This window comes from Gorilla gorilla, chromosome 15, assembly GCF_029281585.2.
Source record: "Gorilla gorilla gorilla isolate KB3781 chromosome 15, NHGRI_mGorGor1-v2.1_pri, whole genome shotgun sequence".
NCBI classification, from domain to species: Eukaryota; Metazoa; Chordata; class Mammalia; order Primates; family Hominidae; genus Gorilla; species Gorilla gorilla.
The window spans coordinates 105,360,757-105,381,600 of NC_073239.2; the positions used below are offsets into that span (position 1 = coordinate 105,360,757).

Genomic DNA, 20,844 nt, shown 5'->3' on the forward strand with positions numbered 1-20,844 from the left:
GAAATTTCCTTGCAAGTCATCTAGTTGAGGAGTAGACATTGAGAGAATCCCAGATTCTCAAGCATGATCTCTTAAGAGCTTTGTTTTCTGCCCCTAGCACCCATGATGTGGTTTAAAACAAAACTGGACTGCTGGGCAAAAGCCAGATTGACTGCTCTGCTTACCAAATACCAAGGCCGTAATAATGAGTCTGGATTTTTTTCCTTGAGAAATGCTGGGAGCCATAGACCAGTTTTTAGTTGGGAAGTTATGTCATCATACTGACACTATACAGACTACACCGACAACAGTGGAAGACAGTTACGAGACAGTTGCAGTAATTAAGACATGATTCTATGACAGCAGAGAGAGCATAAGGAATACATTTAAGAGATAATTAGAAAGTAGAATCTCGGCCAGGTGTGGTGGCTCATGCCTGTAATCCCAGCACTTTGGGAGGCTGAGGCGGGTGGATCACAAGGTCAGGAGTTCGAGACCAGCCTGGCCAATATGGTGAAACCCTGTCTCTGCTAAAAATACAAAAATTAGCTGGGCATGGTGGCATGCACCTGTACTCCTAGCTACTCGGGAGGCTGAGGCAGAAGAATCGCTTGAGTCCAGGAGGTGGGGTTGCGGTGAGCCAAGATTGTGCCACTGCACTCCAGCCTGGGCGACAGAGCGAGACTTCATCTCAAAAAAAAAAAAAAAAAAGTAGAACCTGCAGGAGTTGGTGACTGAGTGGATGATGTGAAGAGCAAGAGGCAGGAGTTAAAATCCTGTTTCTGCCTTGGGCAACTGGGAGAATAGTAATATATCATTCACAGAAATATAATAGGATGAGGTGCAGGTTTTCTTTGGGGCTGGACGTAATAAGAGATAAGAGTTTATTGTTTGGCTGTGTTTGATTTGAGATGCTTTTGGAACATCTAGTATATTTAATAGACACTTGGATATAAGCATCTGTGTCAGCAAAGAGGTCTGGGCTGAAAATAGACTTGGGAGTCATCAGGGGAAGCACTGAATATGATTGAGAGCCCCAGGGCTATTATGTAGATAAAAAGACCAGGAATAGAGCTGCTTCCTTTAGAATAAATCTGTTATCTGCTGTATATTATACTTTGTTATCTGGGAATCTGTTCCTCAATATTTGAATCACAGGTGTATTTTCATTTTTAGTGATTGTACTTTTTAACAGAAAATTTAAAATTTGTTTCTATTATTCAGCATAAGTATAAATTACTAATTATATTTTGAGATAAGAATGGGGTTTCTTGAAAATACAAATATATATTTTAATATATCTTTTTAATGTATTTTATATATCTATTATATTTATAATAAAGTAAAAATATATATTATTTACATATTATATATTTTTAATATATTTCTGTAAATGTTAGATGTTTTCATTTTTCCAGTAGCAACTATAACCTTATATAACTTTTTGCCTCCATAAAGTTGTTAATTTATTATTTTATCTATATTTTTATTGACTCCATTTAGAATTCATAGTAACTTGCACTTTGCCTACATTTTTGATAAGCCCTGATAATAAATATTTTAGATACACTCAGATTGTCTTAAGAGCCTTATTTTGGGCAGTATATTTTGATAATCGAATGGGTGTTGTGATTAACAGACACCTGTTATGGTTATAATTTGTATTCACTGTAAAGGCTGCTATAGTTAAAATGCTGGCTTTAACCTCTGAATGTTATTAGCCCTTTATATACATTATAAAGGTCATATATCAAAAACCTTTTATGATAATTGCCCAATTCTCTTGCCACTTTTCTTCTCCCATACTCTGACTCACATGCTGTCACCCTCAGAACCCTCCTAAGCCCTTCCAGTCTTCACCCTGTAACTCTGAGTCATTCACTACTTAGTCAGTGCTCCCATACTACTCATTTGCTTCACTGGTGTAGCACTTACTGTGTGCTTTTAAGATTAAGTGAATATGTGGGTGTGAGCTATATTTCTGAATAAATCTAGAAAAGAGGCGGGAGCGGTGGCTCACACCTGTGATCCCAACACTTTGAGAGACTGAGGCAGACAGATCACTTGAGCCCAGGAGTTTGAGACCAGCCTGGACAACATGGCAAAACCCCATCTCTAAAAAAAAAAAAAAAAAAATACAAGGAAAAAAAAAAAAGCCAGGCATGATGGTGTGTATCTGTTGTCCCAGCTACTCAGGAGGCTGAGGCAGACAGATTAATTGAGCCCAGGAGGTCGTGGCTGCAGTGAGCCATGATCAGGCCACTGCACTCCAGCCTGGGCAACAAAGTAAGATTAAAAAAAAAAAAAAATCTGGGAAACTTTTTAAAAGCAGTACAAAATAGTGAAAATCAAGAGCTGTATTTGTTTTATAAAATATAATTTGAAACTTTTTTGCAAACAGATGTTAGATTTTAAAATAATTTATACCCATCCAATTCTACAATTGAATTGACTGTTCAAGTGTTTAAAAATCTGACAATTGGAAAATTATTGTATGTTATGTCTTCTGACATCCTTAAAAAAGATTGATTTAGTACTGAGTTCTGTATTGTAAAATTCTTGACATGAAAGTATGATGAGTATATAAACTATGTTATGGTTACTACTTTACATAAATCTTGAAATCACAGAAACAGTGCACAACAAACCTCATAAACTAAGAATAACATAAGAAAGTGAGTGTTCAGGGTACCACCAGACTTTTTGCTCCATTGGCATATAATTGATGAACGCTTTTCTGATTTCAGAACTTTACAGTGATCTGCTGTTCATGTTCTGGGATTCTACCAGTGTGTTACATATATTCTGCACAAATATCTTTATCCAAGTTTTATGATATTCATAGCTAAAGGAGACAAGATGCAGATTGGTACAGTGGATTTTATACTGTAGTCTACTGGTTTCCAAGGAAAGAAAAAATAGGATACAAGGTAGAAATTATAAGATACAAAAATGGGAAAAGTTTCATGCTTTCAATAAGTTCAGAAGCAATTTTTCCATCCCATTTCAGAGAGATAGCTTAACATATACTTCTACCTTTTAAAAAGACTTTCTTCAGTGTTTCATTTTGTTTATTAAATAACCATTACTGATAACATTTCTTTACAGGCAATCATAATGCCTTATGCATTTCTTTCTCCTTCCTCTGATCTCAGTTTGTGCTGTTCTTCTAAGTGTAAATAATTCCTGTGCTTATTAATTAATTGCCCTATAGGGTATTTTTAGACTGTACTTAGAAATTTCTTCTTTGGGAGCTAAACTCTTCTGGTACATAAGCTGTAGTGTAGGTATCATTTAGGACTACTTATAAAAACTAACATCTTGAAGTCATTTACCAAATAGTACCCTAGTGACTCAAAATTTAATGCCGGCATACTTACTTGCTTTGAGTAATGTTGTCTTGTATTTGGAATAAGGTTATGAAACAGTTGGAAAGAAAAGGTGATTTGACATATTTTAGTAGTCACAATGTCCAGTTATCTGCAATTTTTTTTGCTTTGATAAATCAGCACTTTAGGTTAGCTGACTTATTTGTTCCCGGAAAAAGAGTTAAAATCAGTTTAAAATTTTTTATGCTGTAAAAAAAATCTAAAATCATATAATTTTCAAATAAGTTTTTAAGTAGACAATATGATAAAGTGGCAAAGAACATGGGCTCTGCCTCTGTTCAAATCTGTGAGACTCTGCACCTCAGAGCAGTGTTTTTATCTACAAAATAGGGTAATAATTGTACTACCTCTCAGAAGTTGATGTTAGGATTAAATGAGCTATACATGAAAATTAGTACAGTACCTTGCACATAGTAAGCACACCATACATATTAGTAGCAGTGATAGAAGTTCTTATTATTCCTCTTCTATTCAATGTCAAGAGCAGTACCTTGCATACAGGAAGCACTTGGCTTTTTCCTTACTCAACTTGTCCATCTTCCCCTTGTTACTCCTCCCAGTGAGGTAATAAGACAGATAAAACTGGCTAAATCCTAGCGATTTTTAACCTCAATTTCTGTAACCTCCATGTAATTTCCCCTCTACCTAATGAAATTGCCTCAGAGTTTTGCAAAGGATATACAGATGTGTCTGTAAGGGCTGAAGTCATAGGCAAAGCTTCTTAGACATTTTCAGTTTATAAAACAATAAAATACTATCTGTGTTTTTAGACTTTACAAATAACCTGTAGAAATGGTTTTCCTAAAGTAAAGCCAAAAAGAAATGGAGCAAGTCAAAATGCCTCCCTTTTCAGAGTATTACCCCCACCCCAATGAAAAGAAGTTGAGAAATATATATGAAATTATTATGGAATAAATATTTATTAATTATATTTAAATTATCAATTACCTAAATCAGGGCTCCATACATTATGAGGAGAAGTTCCTTTCCGTTTCTTTAAAGGCTTAACATCACAAAGGGATGGCTTACACTGCACTCTCCAATAATGACAAGACAGGACAGTGAGGATGATGTCACTAATAGTGGTTGAGAAGGGCATTGGTGCTCACAATTTGTGTGGAAGCTTTCAGATAAAACTGAGATCTCCCAACAGATCTTAATATGCAAGTTTAAGATCCCAAGTATAGATATGTTATTCATCTTTTTTTTCGTTTCAGAAAGGAAATTGATTGCTCTACTACTTATATTTGGAATTAAATGTTAATATCTTAGTTTAAATACTTGACTAGAACTTCAAATAAAATATTAACATCTTCAGGAACATATCAGTTAATTTTGTAAACCCTTGAGGCTATCTTTTTTTAATGTATAATCTCAAAATCCCTAATTACATGAATTCGTAATGCAGTTGATGACTGTCATGTCGAATGTTCTTAGCCCTCAGGCGAACCGCAGATTGAGGATGACATGTTAAAAGAAGAAATGAATGGATTTTCATCCTTTGCAAGGTCACTAGTACCCTCTTCAGAGAGACTACACCTAAGTCTACATAAATCCGATAAAGTCATCACAAATGGTCCTGAGAAGAACTCCAGTTCCTCCCCGTCCAGCGTGGATTATGCAGCCTCCGGGCCCCGGAAACTGGGCTCTGGAGCCCTGTATGGCAGAAGGCCCAGAAGCACATTCCCAAATTCCCACCGGTTTCAGTTAGTCATTTCGAAAGCATCCAGTGGGGATCTTTTGGATAAACATTCTGAACTCTTTTCTAACAAACAATTGCCATTCACTCCTCGCACTTTAAAAACAGAAGCAAAATCTTTCCTGTCACAGTATCGCTATTATACACCTGCCAAAAGAAAAAAGGATTTTACAGATCAACGGATAGAAGCTGAAACCCAGACTGAATTAAGGTATGACACATCAGCAACCAACAGTAAATCCTTCAGGAAATTAAATGAAAATTAATGAATTAATATTCCTTGTTTTCTGCTGCCAGCCTTAAGATCTGATAGTGCCCTTTTGATTGGAATGAGATGAATGTGACTTTTCCGTGTATCACTAGAACTATCAGAGTAATTGCTGAAAAATAGCTATTAAACTGGTCAAGCGCCTTATGCGTATCAATTACATATTTTATTATTTCAGGCGTGGTTCAAGAATTGTGTATGTTTTTAAATATTATACTTTCAGAGAATTCTTAAAATATGTCATCAGACAGCATTTGTGGAAATATGCATATTGATTCATGTTAAAAGTGGTGAAACAATGGGCTATAGAGGGGAAGAAACTAACCCTTTATCCATCTAACCCTCTGCTCCATTTCCTGCAGATATTCAGGCCAGTCTTCATAGCAACAACTGCCACGAATAATTTTAAATTGGGATAATTTCTGGAAATTAAGTATAATTTGCCTCAATAATGTTTTCAAATACAGTAGTGCCTGGCACAAGATGAATGTTCAGTAAAAGTTTGCCAGATGACTAAAGAAAAAAACAAATCTTGTCAAGTTTTGAGATTTAGCAGATTTGTGATTGTGATTGTTTTTCTAGTATTACATAAACAATTTATCTGGCGGTAGGTTTTAGCTGTTTTAGAAAGTAAAAACAATTTAAGATTAGTATTTTTTCTTTGAATATAGATAAGAAGTACAGTGATATCAGATGAGTCTGCAGATATTTAATCAAATAAAATCAAATAATTCAAAATTATGTATTTTATAAGAATAGGTGGATCTCATTCTTTTTGAGTTTTTCTAGCCAGTAAACCTTGTTACCACAGTGCTTATATTTTGAAGGATTAACAATTATTTATTTTAAATTATTACAGCTTTAAATCTGAGTTGGGGACAGCTGAGACTAAGAACATGACAGATTCAGAAATGAACATAAAGCAGGTAATAAGTATGAAATCTTTTGGTATTGCTACATTTGAATTACAGATGTTTTTCTGTAAATAGAATATGTACAGCTATTTAGACTGTGAAGAATAATCTGTTGGTGGCACTTATCATACATGATATAGCCAGTATACAGAAGGTCTGCCTATTTACAAATGGTTATAGCTCTCTCTGAATGGCCAGGTGGATCCTGCCAAATCTGGGAAGTCATTTGTTACTAACATCTTTCCTAGATGATTGGTTGGCTGGCTGGACAGATGGAAGGATCAGTAAAATACCTTAAGTATTGTTTTCAAAGATGCAGACCTGGATTACTAGAGGAGCCAGCAGAGTAGTGCAGAAGTTGAGTTTTTATACCTTTTTTTTTTTGTAAAGAATTGCCACATATTATATAATTGGAAATTATACATTTTATAAGAATAAGTAGCTGTTATTCTCTTATGTTTGCCTCTGCTTTTTCTAGACCATAAAGCTGTTTATTACAGGGTTTATATTTTGAATTCTTAGCATCATTTCTTTTAAAATATTGCAACTTTGAGTCTGATTTTGAGATAAATTGTTTTATTTTTGGAGTATCAGGCTTGCACTTGTGTCCTGACTTAAATTTGTTGCTTATAAAAATGGTTTGTCTATTAAAATGTCAAACACAGATCCAGAGATAGAATAAAATATAATCATACTCAGCTTCCCTTTTCCCTTCTGAAAATGGGTAGAAGGTGGTAGTTTTCCATCTCAGCCATTAATCGCTGTTTGACATAGGGCCCTGCCACTTAAGGCCCAAGGACAAATCACTTATCCTCTGAGAGCTGAATTTCCTCATCTAGAAAAACTGTACTTAACTTGCAGGATTATTAGGAGGAGTAAATGATGTAGGCAAAGTGCCTAGCCTGGTAAGGGCTTAACAAATGATAGCTATTACTAGCTTGAAATTTTTGGAAAGAGTTAGCTCTGCAGATAACTACATAAACACGAAAAAATATTTATTTACAATCCTGCAAGAAAATGTGTGTCCCCATATTCCATAGTCAGTGCCATCAGTACTTGACTTGAAGAAGCCAGTAGAGTATTAACTGCAGTAGATCCACATTTTAACAGCACCTTTAAAACTGTAAAGCACTATACATAAATTGTCATTATAAAGATTGAATCTAATGATGCGAGTAAATGTGTGGCACAGTTTGTGGTGCGTAGTAAGGAGTCTATAAAAGTAAGCTGCCATTATTTTTGTTTGTTAATATTATTGTTCATGCTGCCAGCGCTACCACTGCTTCTACATATTTGACATGTTGGCATTTAAAACAGATGAGCTATTTGAATTTCTGAATAATGAGATTTTGTTCCCTCAAACTTACTTAAAAGTTGAAAATTTGCTTCATTTTTCCCTTTATATGTTTATTTGTGGCAATTTCTTAATGTCATTTAAATGCCACTCATTAAAATACAAGAAATAAGTCATTTTATCTTTAAGTTTAAGAAAAAAGTGCTGGACGGATAGAAAAATTATTCTAAAATATTCTTTGTCGTACTGTATAATTTTTATCTACTGGATATCTCTGTTCATTCACTTAAAATTTGCTATGTTATATTCTGCTTTCGTAATGTATTTTTAAGCAAAAATAAAGATTTTTTTATTGCATCCCCAGGCATCTAATTGTGTGACATATGATGCCAAAGAAAAAATAGCTCCTTTACCTTTAGAAGGGCATGACTCAACATGGGATGAGATTAAGGATGATGCTCTTCAGCATTCCTCACCAAGGTAAACAGTTCACAGGAGAAATAATTTCAACTGTCTTTAATTGCCTTCTTGTATAACAGACATATAGTATTTGCCGCATAAGTACTATTTAATTGCATGCTCTAATCTATTTTGGTGTTATGTAATTCAATAATAGTTTTAGTTTTACCAAGGAAATTTTACAAATTGAAGTGCTTAGTAAAAGTTGAAATGAATTAATTTTGCTAATTCATTAGTAAAGGAAAAAGCCACACCAACTTGTATTATTTATTATCACTGTTCATTAAAAAAATGATTTTCCCCAAGACAAGTCCTCTGGCAGTGATGCTAACCAGTTTACATGCCACAAATAGTACTGAAGAGCTTTACCATTTGAGGAGTCATAATTTGTGATTTTGAATATTCATCATATCCTAGTGCTTGACCAATCTTTGCTATATGAAGACACTATTTATTTATTTATTTATTTATTTATTTATTTATTTATTTATGAGACAGTCTCTCTCTGTCGTCCAGGCTGGAGTGCAGTGGTGCGGTCTGAGCTCACTGCAATGGAGGCACTCTTTAAAAACTACTCATCATGTTGAGTAATTAAGGAATATTATACATTAATTAACAGGTAGTAGAAAACCTAAAAGATGCCTCCATAGTTTCAGTTGTCAAATGTATTTCCAGTGTCAGAGAGTGGATATGAAATGCCGGTGGATGGGGTAGAAGAAAGCAAGGAGTAGAGATTAAAAAGAGGGCAAGAATAAGGTGTTATGTAGCAGACCACTGGGAAGTACACACAATCCCCTCAGGCTCTGGCTTCTCCCTCAGGCCTTTGCTAGGCAGATCTCACCTGCTAAGGCCATGGAGAGTTCATTATTAACTACCCTTTCTTTGAAATTTCTGGTGTTTCAACACATATAACTTATTATTTATTAATATAATTGCTCTTGAGCCAGTCTTCATTGAATATTAAGAATAACTTAAGAAAAGGAATATTTATCTTTTCTAATACTTTCTAAAAGAAGTAAAGTAGAATAGTATAATTGAGTATACCTGAATAAAATTTAGCTTCAAATTAATTATTGGTAACATAACTGAATAATAACAAAATTTATCATGATGACCAGCTTTAAAAATATTTTTATAATAATGTGTCTATATCCAGCATTATCTATACATTAACCTTAGTCAAATTGTCATTGTTTATACTAGAGAAGTGCCATAGTGTAGTTTTAAAAAGAATTGTGAATTTATACCTAGAAAAGTAGTTTAAAAACCTGTCTTTGCTGCTTACTAACATTAACCTTGGAAAGTTACTTAGCCTTTCTGACCCTTGGTGAACTCATCAGTAAATGGGAAAAATAATACACAGCCAACGTGCCTGACTGGGTTGTTTAGAAGGTTAAATTAGATATGGGTATGAGAGTGCTTTAAAAATTGCTGAAACATGTAATTACAGGTTGAGCATCCCAAATTTGAAAATCTGTAATTCACAATACTCCAAAATCCGACATGATGCCCAAAGGAAATGCTCATTGGAGCATTTTTGGATTTCAGATTTTTGGATTGAGATGCTCAACTACTAAGTATATAATGGAAATATTCCAAAATCCAAATTCTGAAACACTTCTGGTTCCAAACATCTAAGATAAGGGCTATTCAGTCTGTACTAATATACAATGTTGTTGAGTACTTATTGTATGCCAACCACTGTTTTGCTCAACTACTTTAACTTCCTCTTTCTAGGGCAATGTGTCAGTATTCCCTGAAGCCCCCTTCAACTTGTAAAATCTACTCTGAGTAAGATCTTTTTTACCTCTTTGTTTTGCATAGTGGAATCAAGGATTAAGAATCAAAGAAACCATATTAAATAAGTCAGGATTGAACAATAGTCTCTTTTTTTAAAACTGGCAAGTAATAAATGTACATATTCTTGGAGTACCTAGTGATATTTTGATACATATACTGTACAGTGATTAGAACAGTTTAATTAGCACATCCATCATCTCGAACATTTTATCATTTCTTTGTGTTGGAAACATTGAGTATCCTTCTTCTAGCTATTTGAAACTATGTATTATTGTTAACCATGGTAGTCATCCTATAGTGGTATAGAACACTAGAACTTACTCCTCCTATCTAGCTATAGTTTTTATCTTGTAACAAATCTCACTTTGTCCCTCATTCCCGTCTGCCCTTCCCAGCCTCCAGTACCCTCTGTTCTACTTTCTACTTCTATGAAATCAACTGTTTTTAGCTTCCACATATGAGTGAGAACATGCGGTGTTTAACTTTCTGTTGCTGGCTTATTTCACCAGCATCCATCCATGTTCCATCCATGTTGCCACAAATGACATGATTTTATTTGTTTTTATGGCTGAATAGTATTTCATGGTGTATATATACATTTTCTTTATCCATTCATCTGTGAACGCTAATCTCTCTTACAACCAGCTTTGGGATATCAATCGTATAATACATACTAAATTTGAGAAAATGACCTGAATAATTTTCTCAAATTTATTTGAGAAATAATAACAACTTTCTGGAATAATTATCAGTCACGTCATTTTTATCTCCAGTAGAAATTTGTCCCCAGGTATTACCTGATACTTTTTAATAATCATTATCCATGATTCTTACTTATTTTATAAGTAAAAATAATAAAATAATAAAGAAGAGTTTTAGAGAAATGCAGACTTTCAATAGTTCAGGATACTCTTTCCAGAGGTTTCTAACCTCAGCAGTTCTTTGCAGATATTTTATTTGTAGATTTTAATGTTGTTTTAATTAAGTAACTTTTTTTTAGGGAAAATAATTTATAAAATTTTATTTATTTTCAAATATGCTGTTTTTAAATAAGCAAGACCCTGTGAATCAGTTTGAAAGTGTAACTTTTTATTAAACATTTAAATCTATTATTTGATTTGCTTATTAACTCTTCCCTTATATTTGCTTATTCAGTAATTTAGTTACTTGCTACTTACATTTGGTATTAATTCACTAATTTCAGCTAATTAAAATCAAACGTACAATAATATCCTAATTTTCTTGTAATAGCTACTAAAATATAGTTATAATAGAGAAGTGTGTTCAAGTAGTTAAAAATTACCACAAGATTTATGTTCACAAATTTTCCTATGAGAATTTTTCGTCTCCAAACGTTTTGAGAGAAAAAATAAATTTTTCTGCTTAGTAAATTTCTCAACCTTAAAACAAGATGCTGGCCTAGGGCTAGGAGAGGACTTCTTAGTTGAAGCTCCTGCTTCTCTGGACAACTTTCCTCTTCCTTCTTGCAAATGCTTTGCAGAGGGACTTGCACCTCTGCTGCTGGACCTGGTCAGGAGCAAGAGGAAATTTAAAACATTCCTCGGGAGTGCTTGTTCCCAGTGGATTGCATTTGATTGCGCCTTGTCCTTCGTTGCTTTCTTTTTGTGTTGTTTAATTCTGCTTGTTTTTTACTGCTACGGATGTTGCAGATATCTGTGAAATCTTACTCTATTAGGTCATCACCTTTAGTAAATATTTATCCTTGCATAATTTGAGAAGGTAGACATGTTTGTTTTGTAATATTCCCCTTAGTAATATGAGATAGAAGTACATTGGTAATGGTAGAGATAGATATTTCTAATTAGGTACTAATGTTTCTTACAGTTTTCAGAGTAAGTAAGGCATAATTTTTATGCTATATATTGCCTTCCTTTTACAGTGAAGAAGAACTGTTGTATCTGAGTTTCATTGAAGATGTAACAGATGAAATTTTGAAACTTGGTTTATTTTCAAACAGGTTAGTTTTTTTAATTGTGTTATGGCAATTCAGGAGTACATTAAATATTCTTCATATTTCTTCATATGATGTTAAAATTTTAAAGTTATTTTCCCATATTAGGAAATGAAAAAATATATTGCTTTCTTGGAAACGTATTATTATAATTGATAGCAAGTTGTAAAGAATGTTTAATTCATACTCTAGGGGAAGTTCACCACTTGGGAGAATTAAAGAATAGAGCTTTTATTCATTTTAATATTATATCCCTTGAGTTATAAGTGACTAGTGAAGGAAGATCTTTATCACTTATTTGCAAAGCTCCATAATCCCATTTTACTACCTAAAATTGTCATGAGAATCAAAAGCAAGCATTTTTGGGCAACCATTATTAGTATTAGATCTAGTAAAATGAGAACAAATTAAGAGCTAGGTTTGCACGCTGTAAGTTAAATGGAAAGTTTGCAAAACCAGATTAGCTATTGCATAGCTTAAGGAAACTGTGTGTCCTGAATTTAGCTTGAACATTTATGTATCTAAGATTCATTGAGCACTGAGCTCTACTTTACGTTATGTAACCTAGGACCCTATTATGTATACTACTTGCTTTCTCTGTCATAATAATATGCCAAGCATAGACATTTTTAATAAATTATTTCTATCCTCTACCTCAAGTTTTTTAAAAAATTAAAGCAAACATTTTCATTATTGGTATAAAAAGGCATATCAAAAAGACCTAAGATTTTTGGCATTAATTCTGTTGACCTCTTTCATTTTAAAAAGTTGGTTAATAATATTTGCATAATATGGGTAAAGAGTTTCAGGATACATAATGAAAAGTTTTGGCAATCTGTATCACAATATGAATATACTTAACACTGCTGAATCGTGCACTTAAAAATGGTTAAGATGATAAGTTTTGTTAGTTTTTGCCACCACAAGAAAAAAAGTACACATACAAAATCATATGTATTTATGCTTAAAATTTTATGTTTTTCTCAAGATTATAAGACTGTTTATTACAGCATTTTTATAATCGTACCAAAAACCAGAATCAACCTAAATGTTTAATGGTAAATGTTTGGTTGAATAAACTGTGGAATATATATGAAATGTGAGGTCTGTTTAGGGATTAAAAATGATGTTGAAGTGAATTTACAGATATAGAAAGATGTTAAAGATATATGTCGTTGATTAGAAAAAACAAAATAGGGCTCGGCGCAGTGGCTTACACCAGTAATCCCAGCACTTTGGGAGGCTAAGGTGGGCAGATCACAAGGTCAGGAGTTCAACACCAGCCTGGCCAATATGGTGAAACCCCATCTCTACTAAAAATACAAAAATTAGCTGGGCGTGGTGGTGCGCGCCTGTAGTCCCAGCTACTCAGGAGGCTGAGGCAGGAGAATCGCTTGAACCCCACAAGGCAGAGGTTGCAGTGAGCTGAGATTGCACCACCGCACTCCATCTTGGGCGACAGAGTGAGACTCTGTCTCAGAAAAAAAAAAAAAAGAAAAAGAAAAAAGAAAAAACAAGATAGATACCCAAATAGTATGTATTGTTTAATTACAAGTTGGTAAAGAAATACAAATGAATAGAAAAAATGCCTAGTAGTGAATATTCTAAAATGTTAACAATAGTTGTAAAAAGTAGAATACAGATTTCTTGGGTTTTAAAAAAAATTGTGAAATAATTCAGAACTACTAACTCTGAGGTTGGTTCATAACTTCACTGATGCTAGCAAATGATAACCAAGGAAATTAGTTGTTTTCTAAGAAACTGTTGATACATTCCTGTGATAGAGAGGTGAGCATGGTGTTCTAGAATGAAGAAATTCTGTGGAACCAGACACATCTGGGTTAAATTCTCCTAAAGGCTTTTGACCTCAGGGGAGAGGAAATTACCATCTTATAGATGTGGCTTTCTCGTCTTTAAAATGGTTTTTACACTATCTTTCCCTCCCTACATTGGTCAGAACTAGAGGTAAAATGATTATTATGACTAGCCCAGTAGCACTTAATGGAAATTAATAGGTGATAACTTTTAAATTATTATGTGGATTTACCATCAGTGGGAGTTTTTAAATTTTTTATTATTTTTTAAAATTTTGTGAGGTACACAGTAGGTATGTATATTTAAGGGGTACATGAGATGTTTTGATACAGGCAAGCATTGTGAAATAAGAACGTCACGGAGAATGAGGTATCCATCCTCTCAAGCATTTATCCTTGTTACAAACGATCAGATTACATTCTTTAAGTTATTTTAAATGTACAATTAAGTTACTATTGACTATAGTCACCCTATTGTGCTGTCAAATGGTCTTATTCATTCTTTCTATGTTTTTGTACCCATTAACTACCCCCACTTAACCTGCAGCCCTCTACTACCCTTCCCAGCCTCTGTTAACCATCCTTCTACTCTCTATGTCCATGAGTTCAATTGTTTTGATTTTTAGATCCCACAAATACGTGGGAGCATGCAATGTTTGTCTTTCTGTGCCAGGCTCATTTCACTTAATATAATGATCTCCAGTTCCGTCCATATTGTTGCAGATGACAGGATCTCACTTTTTTAATGGCTGAATAGTACTCCATGGTGTATATGTACTACGTTTTTTTAATCCATTCATTTGTTAATGGACACTTAGGTTTCTTCCAAATCTTAGCTGTCATAAACAGTGCTACAACAAACATAAGAGTGCAGATATCTCTTCGATATCCTGACTTACTTCCTTTTGGGATTGCTGGAACATATGGTAGCTCAATTTCTAGTTTTTTGAGGAACCTCCAAACTGTTCTCCATAGTGGTTGAACTAATAGTTTACATTCTTACCAACAGTGTGCAAGGATTCCCTTTTCTCCACATCCTCACCAGCATTTATTATTGCTTGTTTTTGCATATAAGCCATTTTAACTGGAGTGAGATGACATCTCATTGTAGTTTTGATTTGCATTCCTCTGATGATCAGTGATGTGTGGAACACCTTTTCATATTCCTGTCTACAATTCATATGTCTTTTGAGAATTGTCTATTCAAATCTTTTGCCCATTTTTTGATTGGGTTATTAGATTTTTCCCTATAAATCTAATAGTAAATAGTTGTTTGAGCTCCTTATATATTCTGGTTATTAATTCCTTGTCAGAGGGGTAGTTTGCAAATATTTTCTCCCATTCTGTGGATTGTCTCTTCACTTTGTTGATTATATCCTTTGCTGTGTGGAAGCTTTTTAATTTGTGATCCCATTTGTCCATGTTTGCTTTGGTTACCTGTGCTTGTGGGATATTACTCAAGAAGTCTTTGCCAGACCAGTGTCCTAGAGATTTTCCCTCAATGTTTTCATTTAGTAGTTCCATAGTTTCAGAACTTATATTTAAGCCTTTAATCTATTTTGATTTGATTTTTGTATGTGGTGAGAGATAGGGGTCTAGTTTCATTCTTTTGCATATGGGTATCCAGTTTTCCCATTACCATTTAATGAAGAGACTGCCTTTTCCCCAGTGTATGTATGTTCTTGGCAACTTTGTCAAAAATGAGTTCACTGTAGGTATGTGGATTTGTTTCTGAGTTCTCTATTCTGTTCCATTGGTCTCTGTCTGTTTTTATGCCTGACCATGCTGTTTTGGTTACTGTAGCTCTGTAGTATAATTTGAAGTCAGGTAACATGATTCCACCAGTTTTGTTCTTTTTACTTAGGATAGCTTTGGCTATTCTGGGTCTTTTGTGGTTTCATATACATTTTAGGATTTTTTTTTCTATTTCTGTGAATAATGTCACTGGTATTTTGATAGGGATTGCATTGACTCTGTAGATTGCTTTGGGTGGTGTGTACATTTTAACAATATTGAGTCTTCCAATCCATGAATTTGGAATATTTTTCCTTTTTTTTTTTGGTGTCCTTTTCCATTTTGTTCATCGGTGTTTTATACTTTAATATAGGAATTTTTAAAACTATAATTTAGGAAGGATTATAAAATATCTCTGTAAGAGGTTTTTCTTTAGGGTTTCTTTGTGTGTGTGTGTGTGTGTGTGTGTGTGTGTGTAAAGATTGGGGTAAAGAGGCTTTGGGTGTTTGCATATGTCTGTGAGAGAAAAACAGCTTTTTGGTGGTGGGGTGAGAAAAAGGAGAATTTTATTCAAAGAAATAAAAGTAGCATACAGTCTTTCAGAAATATGTAATGTAAAGCAAATGCATAATGGAAGAACTTAGAACAGGAAAGGATTAGTCTTCAGCTTTACAGAGAAAAATAAAAATCTGGAAAACATTTTTCAATCTTTGTAGTTTCAGTGTTACGTGGCTAGTTTATATTTAGATGATTTTCTGATTTTCAGACATTAACATTTTTGTTTATCATTTGTAGGTTTTTAGAACGACTGTTCGAGCGACATATAAAACAAAATAGACATTTGGAGGAGGTTCGTGTTTCCTTATAACTTCATTAGAAAAATTATAATGTAAAAATAATTTTACAGTTTTTTCATACCTTCAAACAATACATTAAAAGCAAGTGCTTTTTTTTCCCCTCGAACTTTTTTGAGGGTGGTGGTGGGAGAAGTGAAAGGAAAAGTATTAATCCTGTGAGATTTTCAGCACTGCAGTCAAAATTTGACTCAATTAATGTAATTAGTCTCATCTTTTCTTAATCCTAGGAAAAAATGCGCCACCTGCTGCATGTCCTGAAAGTAGACTTAGGCTGCACATCGGAGGAAAACTCGGTAAAGCAAAATGATGTTGATATGTTGAATGTATTTGATTTTGAAAAGGCTGGGAACTCAGAACCAAATGAATTAAAAAACGAAAGTGAAGTAACAATTCAGCAGGAACGTCAACAATACCAAAAGGCTTTGGATATGTTATTGTCGGCACCAAAGGATGAGAACGAGATATTCTCTTCACCAACTGAATTTTTCATGCCTATTTATAAATCAAAGCATTCAGAAGGGGTTATAATTCAACAGGTGAATGATGAAACGAATCTTGAACCTTCAACTTTGGATGAAAATCGTCCAAGTATTTCAGACAGTTTAACAGATCGGGAAACTTCTGTGAATGTCATTGAAGGTGATAGTGACCCTGAAAAGGTTGAGATTTCAAATGGATTATGTGGTCTTAACACATCACTCTCCCAATCTGTTCAGTTCTCCAGTGTCAAAGGCGACAATAGTCATGACATGGAGTTATCAACTCTTAAAATCATGGAAATGAGCATTGAGGACTGCCCTTTAGATGTTTAATCTTTATTAATAAATACCTCAAATGGCCAGTAACTCAATATTACTTTTCTTCCTTTTTAAAAATGTATGTATAATATTTCTGTATTGGTTTTCTGTGCTGCAATAATAAGTTACCACAAACCTAGCGGCCTAACGTGCCACACATTTATTATTTATCCCACAGTTTTGTGGATCAGGAGTGTAGGCACAGCTTAGTTGGGTCCTCTGTCCTGGGTCTCACAAGGCTACCCCACAATCAAGGCAGTGGCTGGGGCCATGTTTTCATTTAGAGGCTTGTTGGCAGAATTATCCTCCTTGCAGTTATAGATTTGAGGGCTTCGTTGTCTTGCTGACCAGTGGCTAGAGGCTGCCTATAGTTCTCTGCCACTTGGCCCTTTCCTTAGGGAAATTATAACATGGCTGCTTGCTTTTTTAAGGATATCAAGAAAACCAGAGAGATTCTGCTAACAAGATGGAGTCTTCTATAATGTAACATAATCACAGGAGTGACTTTCTATCACCTTTACCGTGTTCTTTTGGGTAGAAGCAAGTCACAGGTCTTGCCCACACTTAAGGGTTGGTAATATATACAAGGGTGTGAATGCCAGAACACAGGAATCACTGGGGTCATCTGAGGAACTGCTGGCCACAATTTCTAAAATCACTTTTCAGAGGAAAACATATTTTACCCATATTTTCAGAGGAACATATTTTACCCTGACATAAGCGGTTTTGTAGGCTATGGGAAATGGTTTATGATCTGGTGTGAGTCTTGAAGCATTGGACCTTGTCTGCAATATCTTTAATTTCGTTTTTCTCACTTTCCTGCAATATCTAAAATCTCAAGGACCTTTCAGTTGTCAGTGACCCAGGGAATTCTGTCAGCTGGCTGAGATGTTGTCTCTTGTTGTGAGTGCAAACATTTAGTCAGACCTGTCTGAAGCCCTCTCCTACCCTTGTAGCTCATGAATGAGACCCTTACTATTAGAACATGGCCCAGCAGATTCATCTCTAATTATACCTTTGTAACTATTTACAATAATATAATTGAATATTTGTGTGCCCATTATGTACAAAGTTGCATGCCTAGATACTGTGGAGGATAAAAACAATAACCCATTTTGTTTTTATAAGCTATATTTTAATTTTATATTTAAAAAAATACAACCCAAGTATTCTTCTAAAAACTTAACAGTGACTTCCAAGTATCCTGTTCTTTAACTCGGGTTTTTATCATCCTTTGGCCATAGCAGTGTTTCCCAAAGGGTGGTACTTACCACTGGAGAGCTGAGAGTTGATTTTAGTGGTATGTGGATGACAGGTCCATCTCATTCATGGGTTGCTGACCATCACCACTCTCTTCAGGATAAGACACAGGTACAACCTGCAAAGCACAATATGGTGGGACTGAGCACCCAACCCACTTCTCACCTCCACTGTTGGAATCCCCAACTCACCCTGCTGCAATCCTTTTTAGGCACACCTGCCCCACAGCCCTCCCCTCTGGACTTCTTCCCTTTAACCCTGTAAGCAACACCGTCTATCCCCTCTTGCAGTCCTCTTAAACCTCCTGAAATAACCTTGGCTCTATTCTTGGTCCCCAGCCTGGGTCTCCCCATCTGTTAGATCTTTACCCCTCTATTTGCTTCTTGGGTTCTGTTGTTCCTCAGCCCCAGGGTTCATTTCTTCAGTCCCAGCCTCACTGTTTCACAAACCCCCTCTTCCCATTCCCCATGTAACTACCCCAGACCTACTGGCCTGGCCCAAATTTTCCTTTCTTGGCTGGAGCTACTATCTATCTTTCTGGAGGCATTCTCAGAAACTATCTCCTGGCTGCTGTTCTCTAACACTTTGGTCCAAGCCCCAGACCTGCCCTATTTGACATTCAGTCTTCTTCATGCTCTAACTCTGGGTACAGCTTCTTGTCTCTGGGGCCATGACCCATCCTAACTTGGATACCTATTAGGACAATTTGTTGTTATCCTTTAGCTTCCCTTTAAGTTTTAAAAGGTGAGTTGATTTAAAGAAATATTAAAAATGGTTCTTGAATGTGGCAAAAGTATTATAGTATGAAGGTAGGTTGTGGGTGGTAAGTTTGGGAAACAGCACTTAAACTCTTCTAGCAGCATCTTTTTTTATCCCTAAGACATCTTGTTACAGCATCAAGCAACATCTTTGTATCTTCCCCTCTTCCTCCTCACACAGCCCATCAACTGAGGCTGAGAGGCATGATGAATACGAGTGTGTCTTCTGAGCCAGGTTTCCTGGATTTGATTCCTTTTGAGCTGTGACTTTGAGCTGGGTTACTGAGCCTGTGTGTGTTTTCTCATATCTTGGATGGGGGTAATTATGGAGCCTTTATCATAGAGTACAAGAATTAAATGAGCTTGCATGATAAATACAGGCTGCTGCTACTTTTTTTTTGCTATTTATTTTTTATTTCAGTAGGATTTTGGGAACAGGTGATGTTTGGTTACATGAATAAGTTCTTCATTGGTGACTTCTGAGATTTTGGTGCACCCAGCACCTAAGCAGTGTACATTGTACCCAATGTGTAGTCTTTTATCCCTCACTCCCCGCCTACCCTTTCCCCTCAGCCCCCAAAGTCCATTGTATTATTCTTATGCCTTTGCATCCTCATAGCTTAGCTCCCACTTATGAGTGAGAACATACAATGTTTGGTTTTCCATTCCTGAGTTACTTCACTTAGAATAATGGTCTCCAATTCCATCTAGGTTGCTGCAAATGCCATTATTTCATTCCTTTTTATGGCTGAGTAGTATTCAATTGTGTGTGTGTGTGTATATGTACATACATCACATTTTCATTATCCACTTGTTGATCGATGGGCATATGGGCTGGTTCCATATTTTTGCAATTGTGAATTGTACTGCTATGAACATGCGTGTGCAAGTTATCTTTTTTGTATAATGACTTCTTTTCCTCTGGGTAGATAACCCAGGAGTGGGATTGCTGGATCAAATGGTAGATCTACCTTTAGTTCTTTAAGGAATCTCCACACTGTTTTCCATAGTGGTTGCAGTAGTTTACATTCCCACTAACAGTGTAAAAGTGTTCCCTGTTCACCACATCCACACCAATATCTACTATTTTTTTATTTTTTGATTATGGCCATTCTTGGAAGAGTAAGGTGGTATCGCATTGTGGTTTTGATTTGCAGTTCCTTGATAATTAGTGATGTTGAACATTTTTTCATATGTTTGTTGGCCATTTGTATATCTTCTTTTGAGAATTGTCTGTTCATGTCCTTAGCCCATTGTTGATGGGATTGTTTTTGTTTCTTGCGGATTTGTTTGAGTTACTTGTAGATTCTGGATATTAGTCCTTTGTCAGATGTATAGATTGCAAAGATTTTCTCCCACTCTGTGGGTTGTCTGTTTACTGATTATTTCTTTTGCTGTGCAGAATCATTTTAGTTTACCTAAGTTTCATCTGTTTATCTCTGTTTTTGTTGCATTTGCTTTTGGGTTCTTGGTCATGAACACTTTGCCTAAGCCAGTGTCTAGAAAGGTTTTTCTGATGTTATATTCTAGAATTTTTATAGTTCCAGGTCTTAGATTTAAGTCTTTGATCCATCTTGAGTTGATTTTTCCATAAGGTGAGAGATGAGGATCGAATTTCATTCTTCTACATGTGGCTTACCAATTGTCCCAGCATCATTTGTTGAATAGCTTTGTTGACAGTCAGCTGACTGCAAATATTTGGCTTCATTTCTGGGTTGTTTATTCCATTCCTTTGGTCTATATGCCTTTTTGTTTGTTTGTTTGTTTGTTTGTTTTTGAGGCAGAGTCTCACTCTGTCACCCAGGCTGGAGTGCAGTGGCGTGATCTGGGCTTACTGCAACTTCTGCCTC

General features: G+C 35.2%; 1 protein-coding gene across 14 annotated transcripts in view; it reads left to right on the forward strand.

Annotated features, from left to right (window-relative positions):
* Positions 1 to 17,024, forward strand: part of SPATA7 (spermatogenesis associated 7) — a 48,416-nt gene extending 31,392 nt beyond the window's left edge. For 6 of the 14 annotated variants that reach the window (XM_019010093.4, XM_019010098.3, XM_019010095.3 and 3 more), the window contains 7 exons: positions 4,806 to 5,278; positions 6,195 to 6,264; positions 7,908 to 8,023; positions 9,740 to 9,793; positions 11,703 to 11,780; positions 16,118 to 16,172; positions 16,407 to 17,024. In XM_019010093.4, the coding sequence (XP_018865638.3) occupies positions 4,806 to 5,278; positions 6,195 to 6,264; positions 7,908 to 8,023; positions 9,740 to 9,793; positions 11,703 to 11,780; positions 16,118 to 16,172; positions 16,407 to 16,991 (1,431 nt within the window). In that variant the 3' untranslated portion in view covers positions 16,992 to 17,024. The remainder of the gene's footprint in view (positions 1 to 4,805; positions 5,279 to 6,194; positions 6,265 to 7,907; positions 8,024 to 9,739; positions 9,794 to 11,702; positions 11,781 to 16,117; positions 16,173 to 16,406) is intronic. The other 8 variants (XM_019010094.4, XM_019010096.3, XM_055361811.2 and 5 more) reach the window with 3 other exon arrangements.
* Positions 17,025 to 20,844: the final 3,820 nt, after the last annotated feature.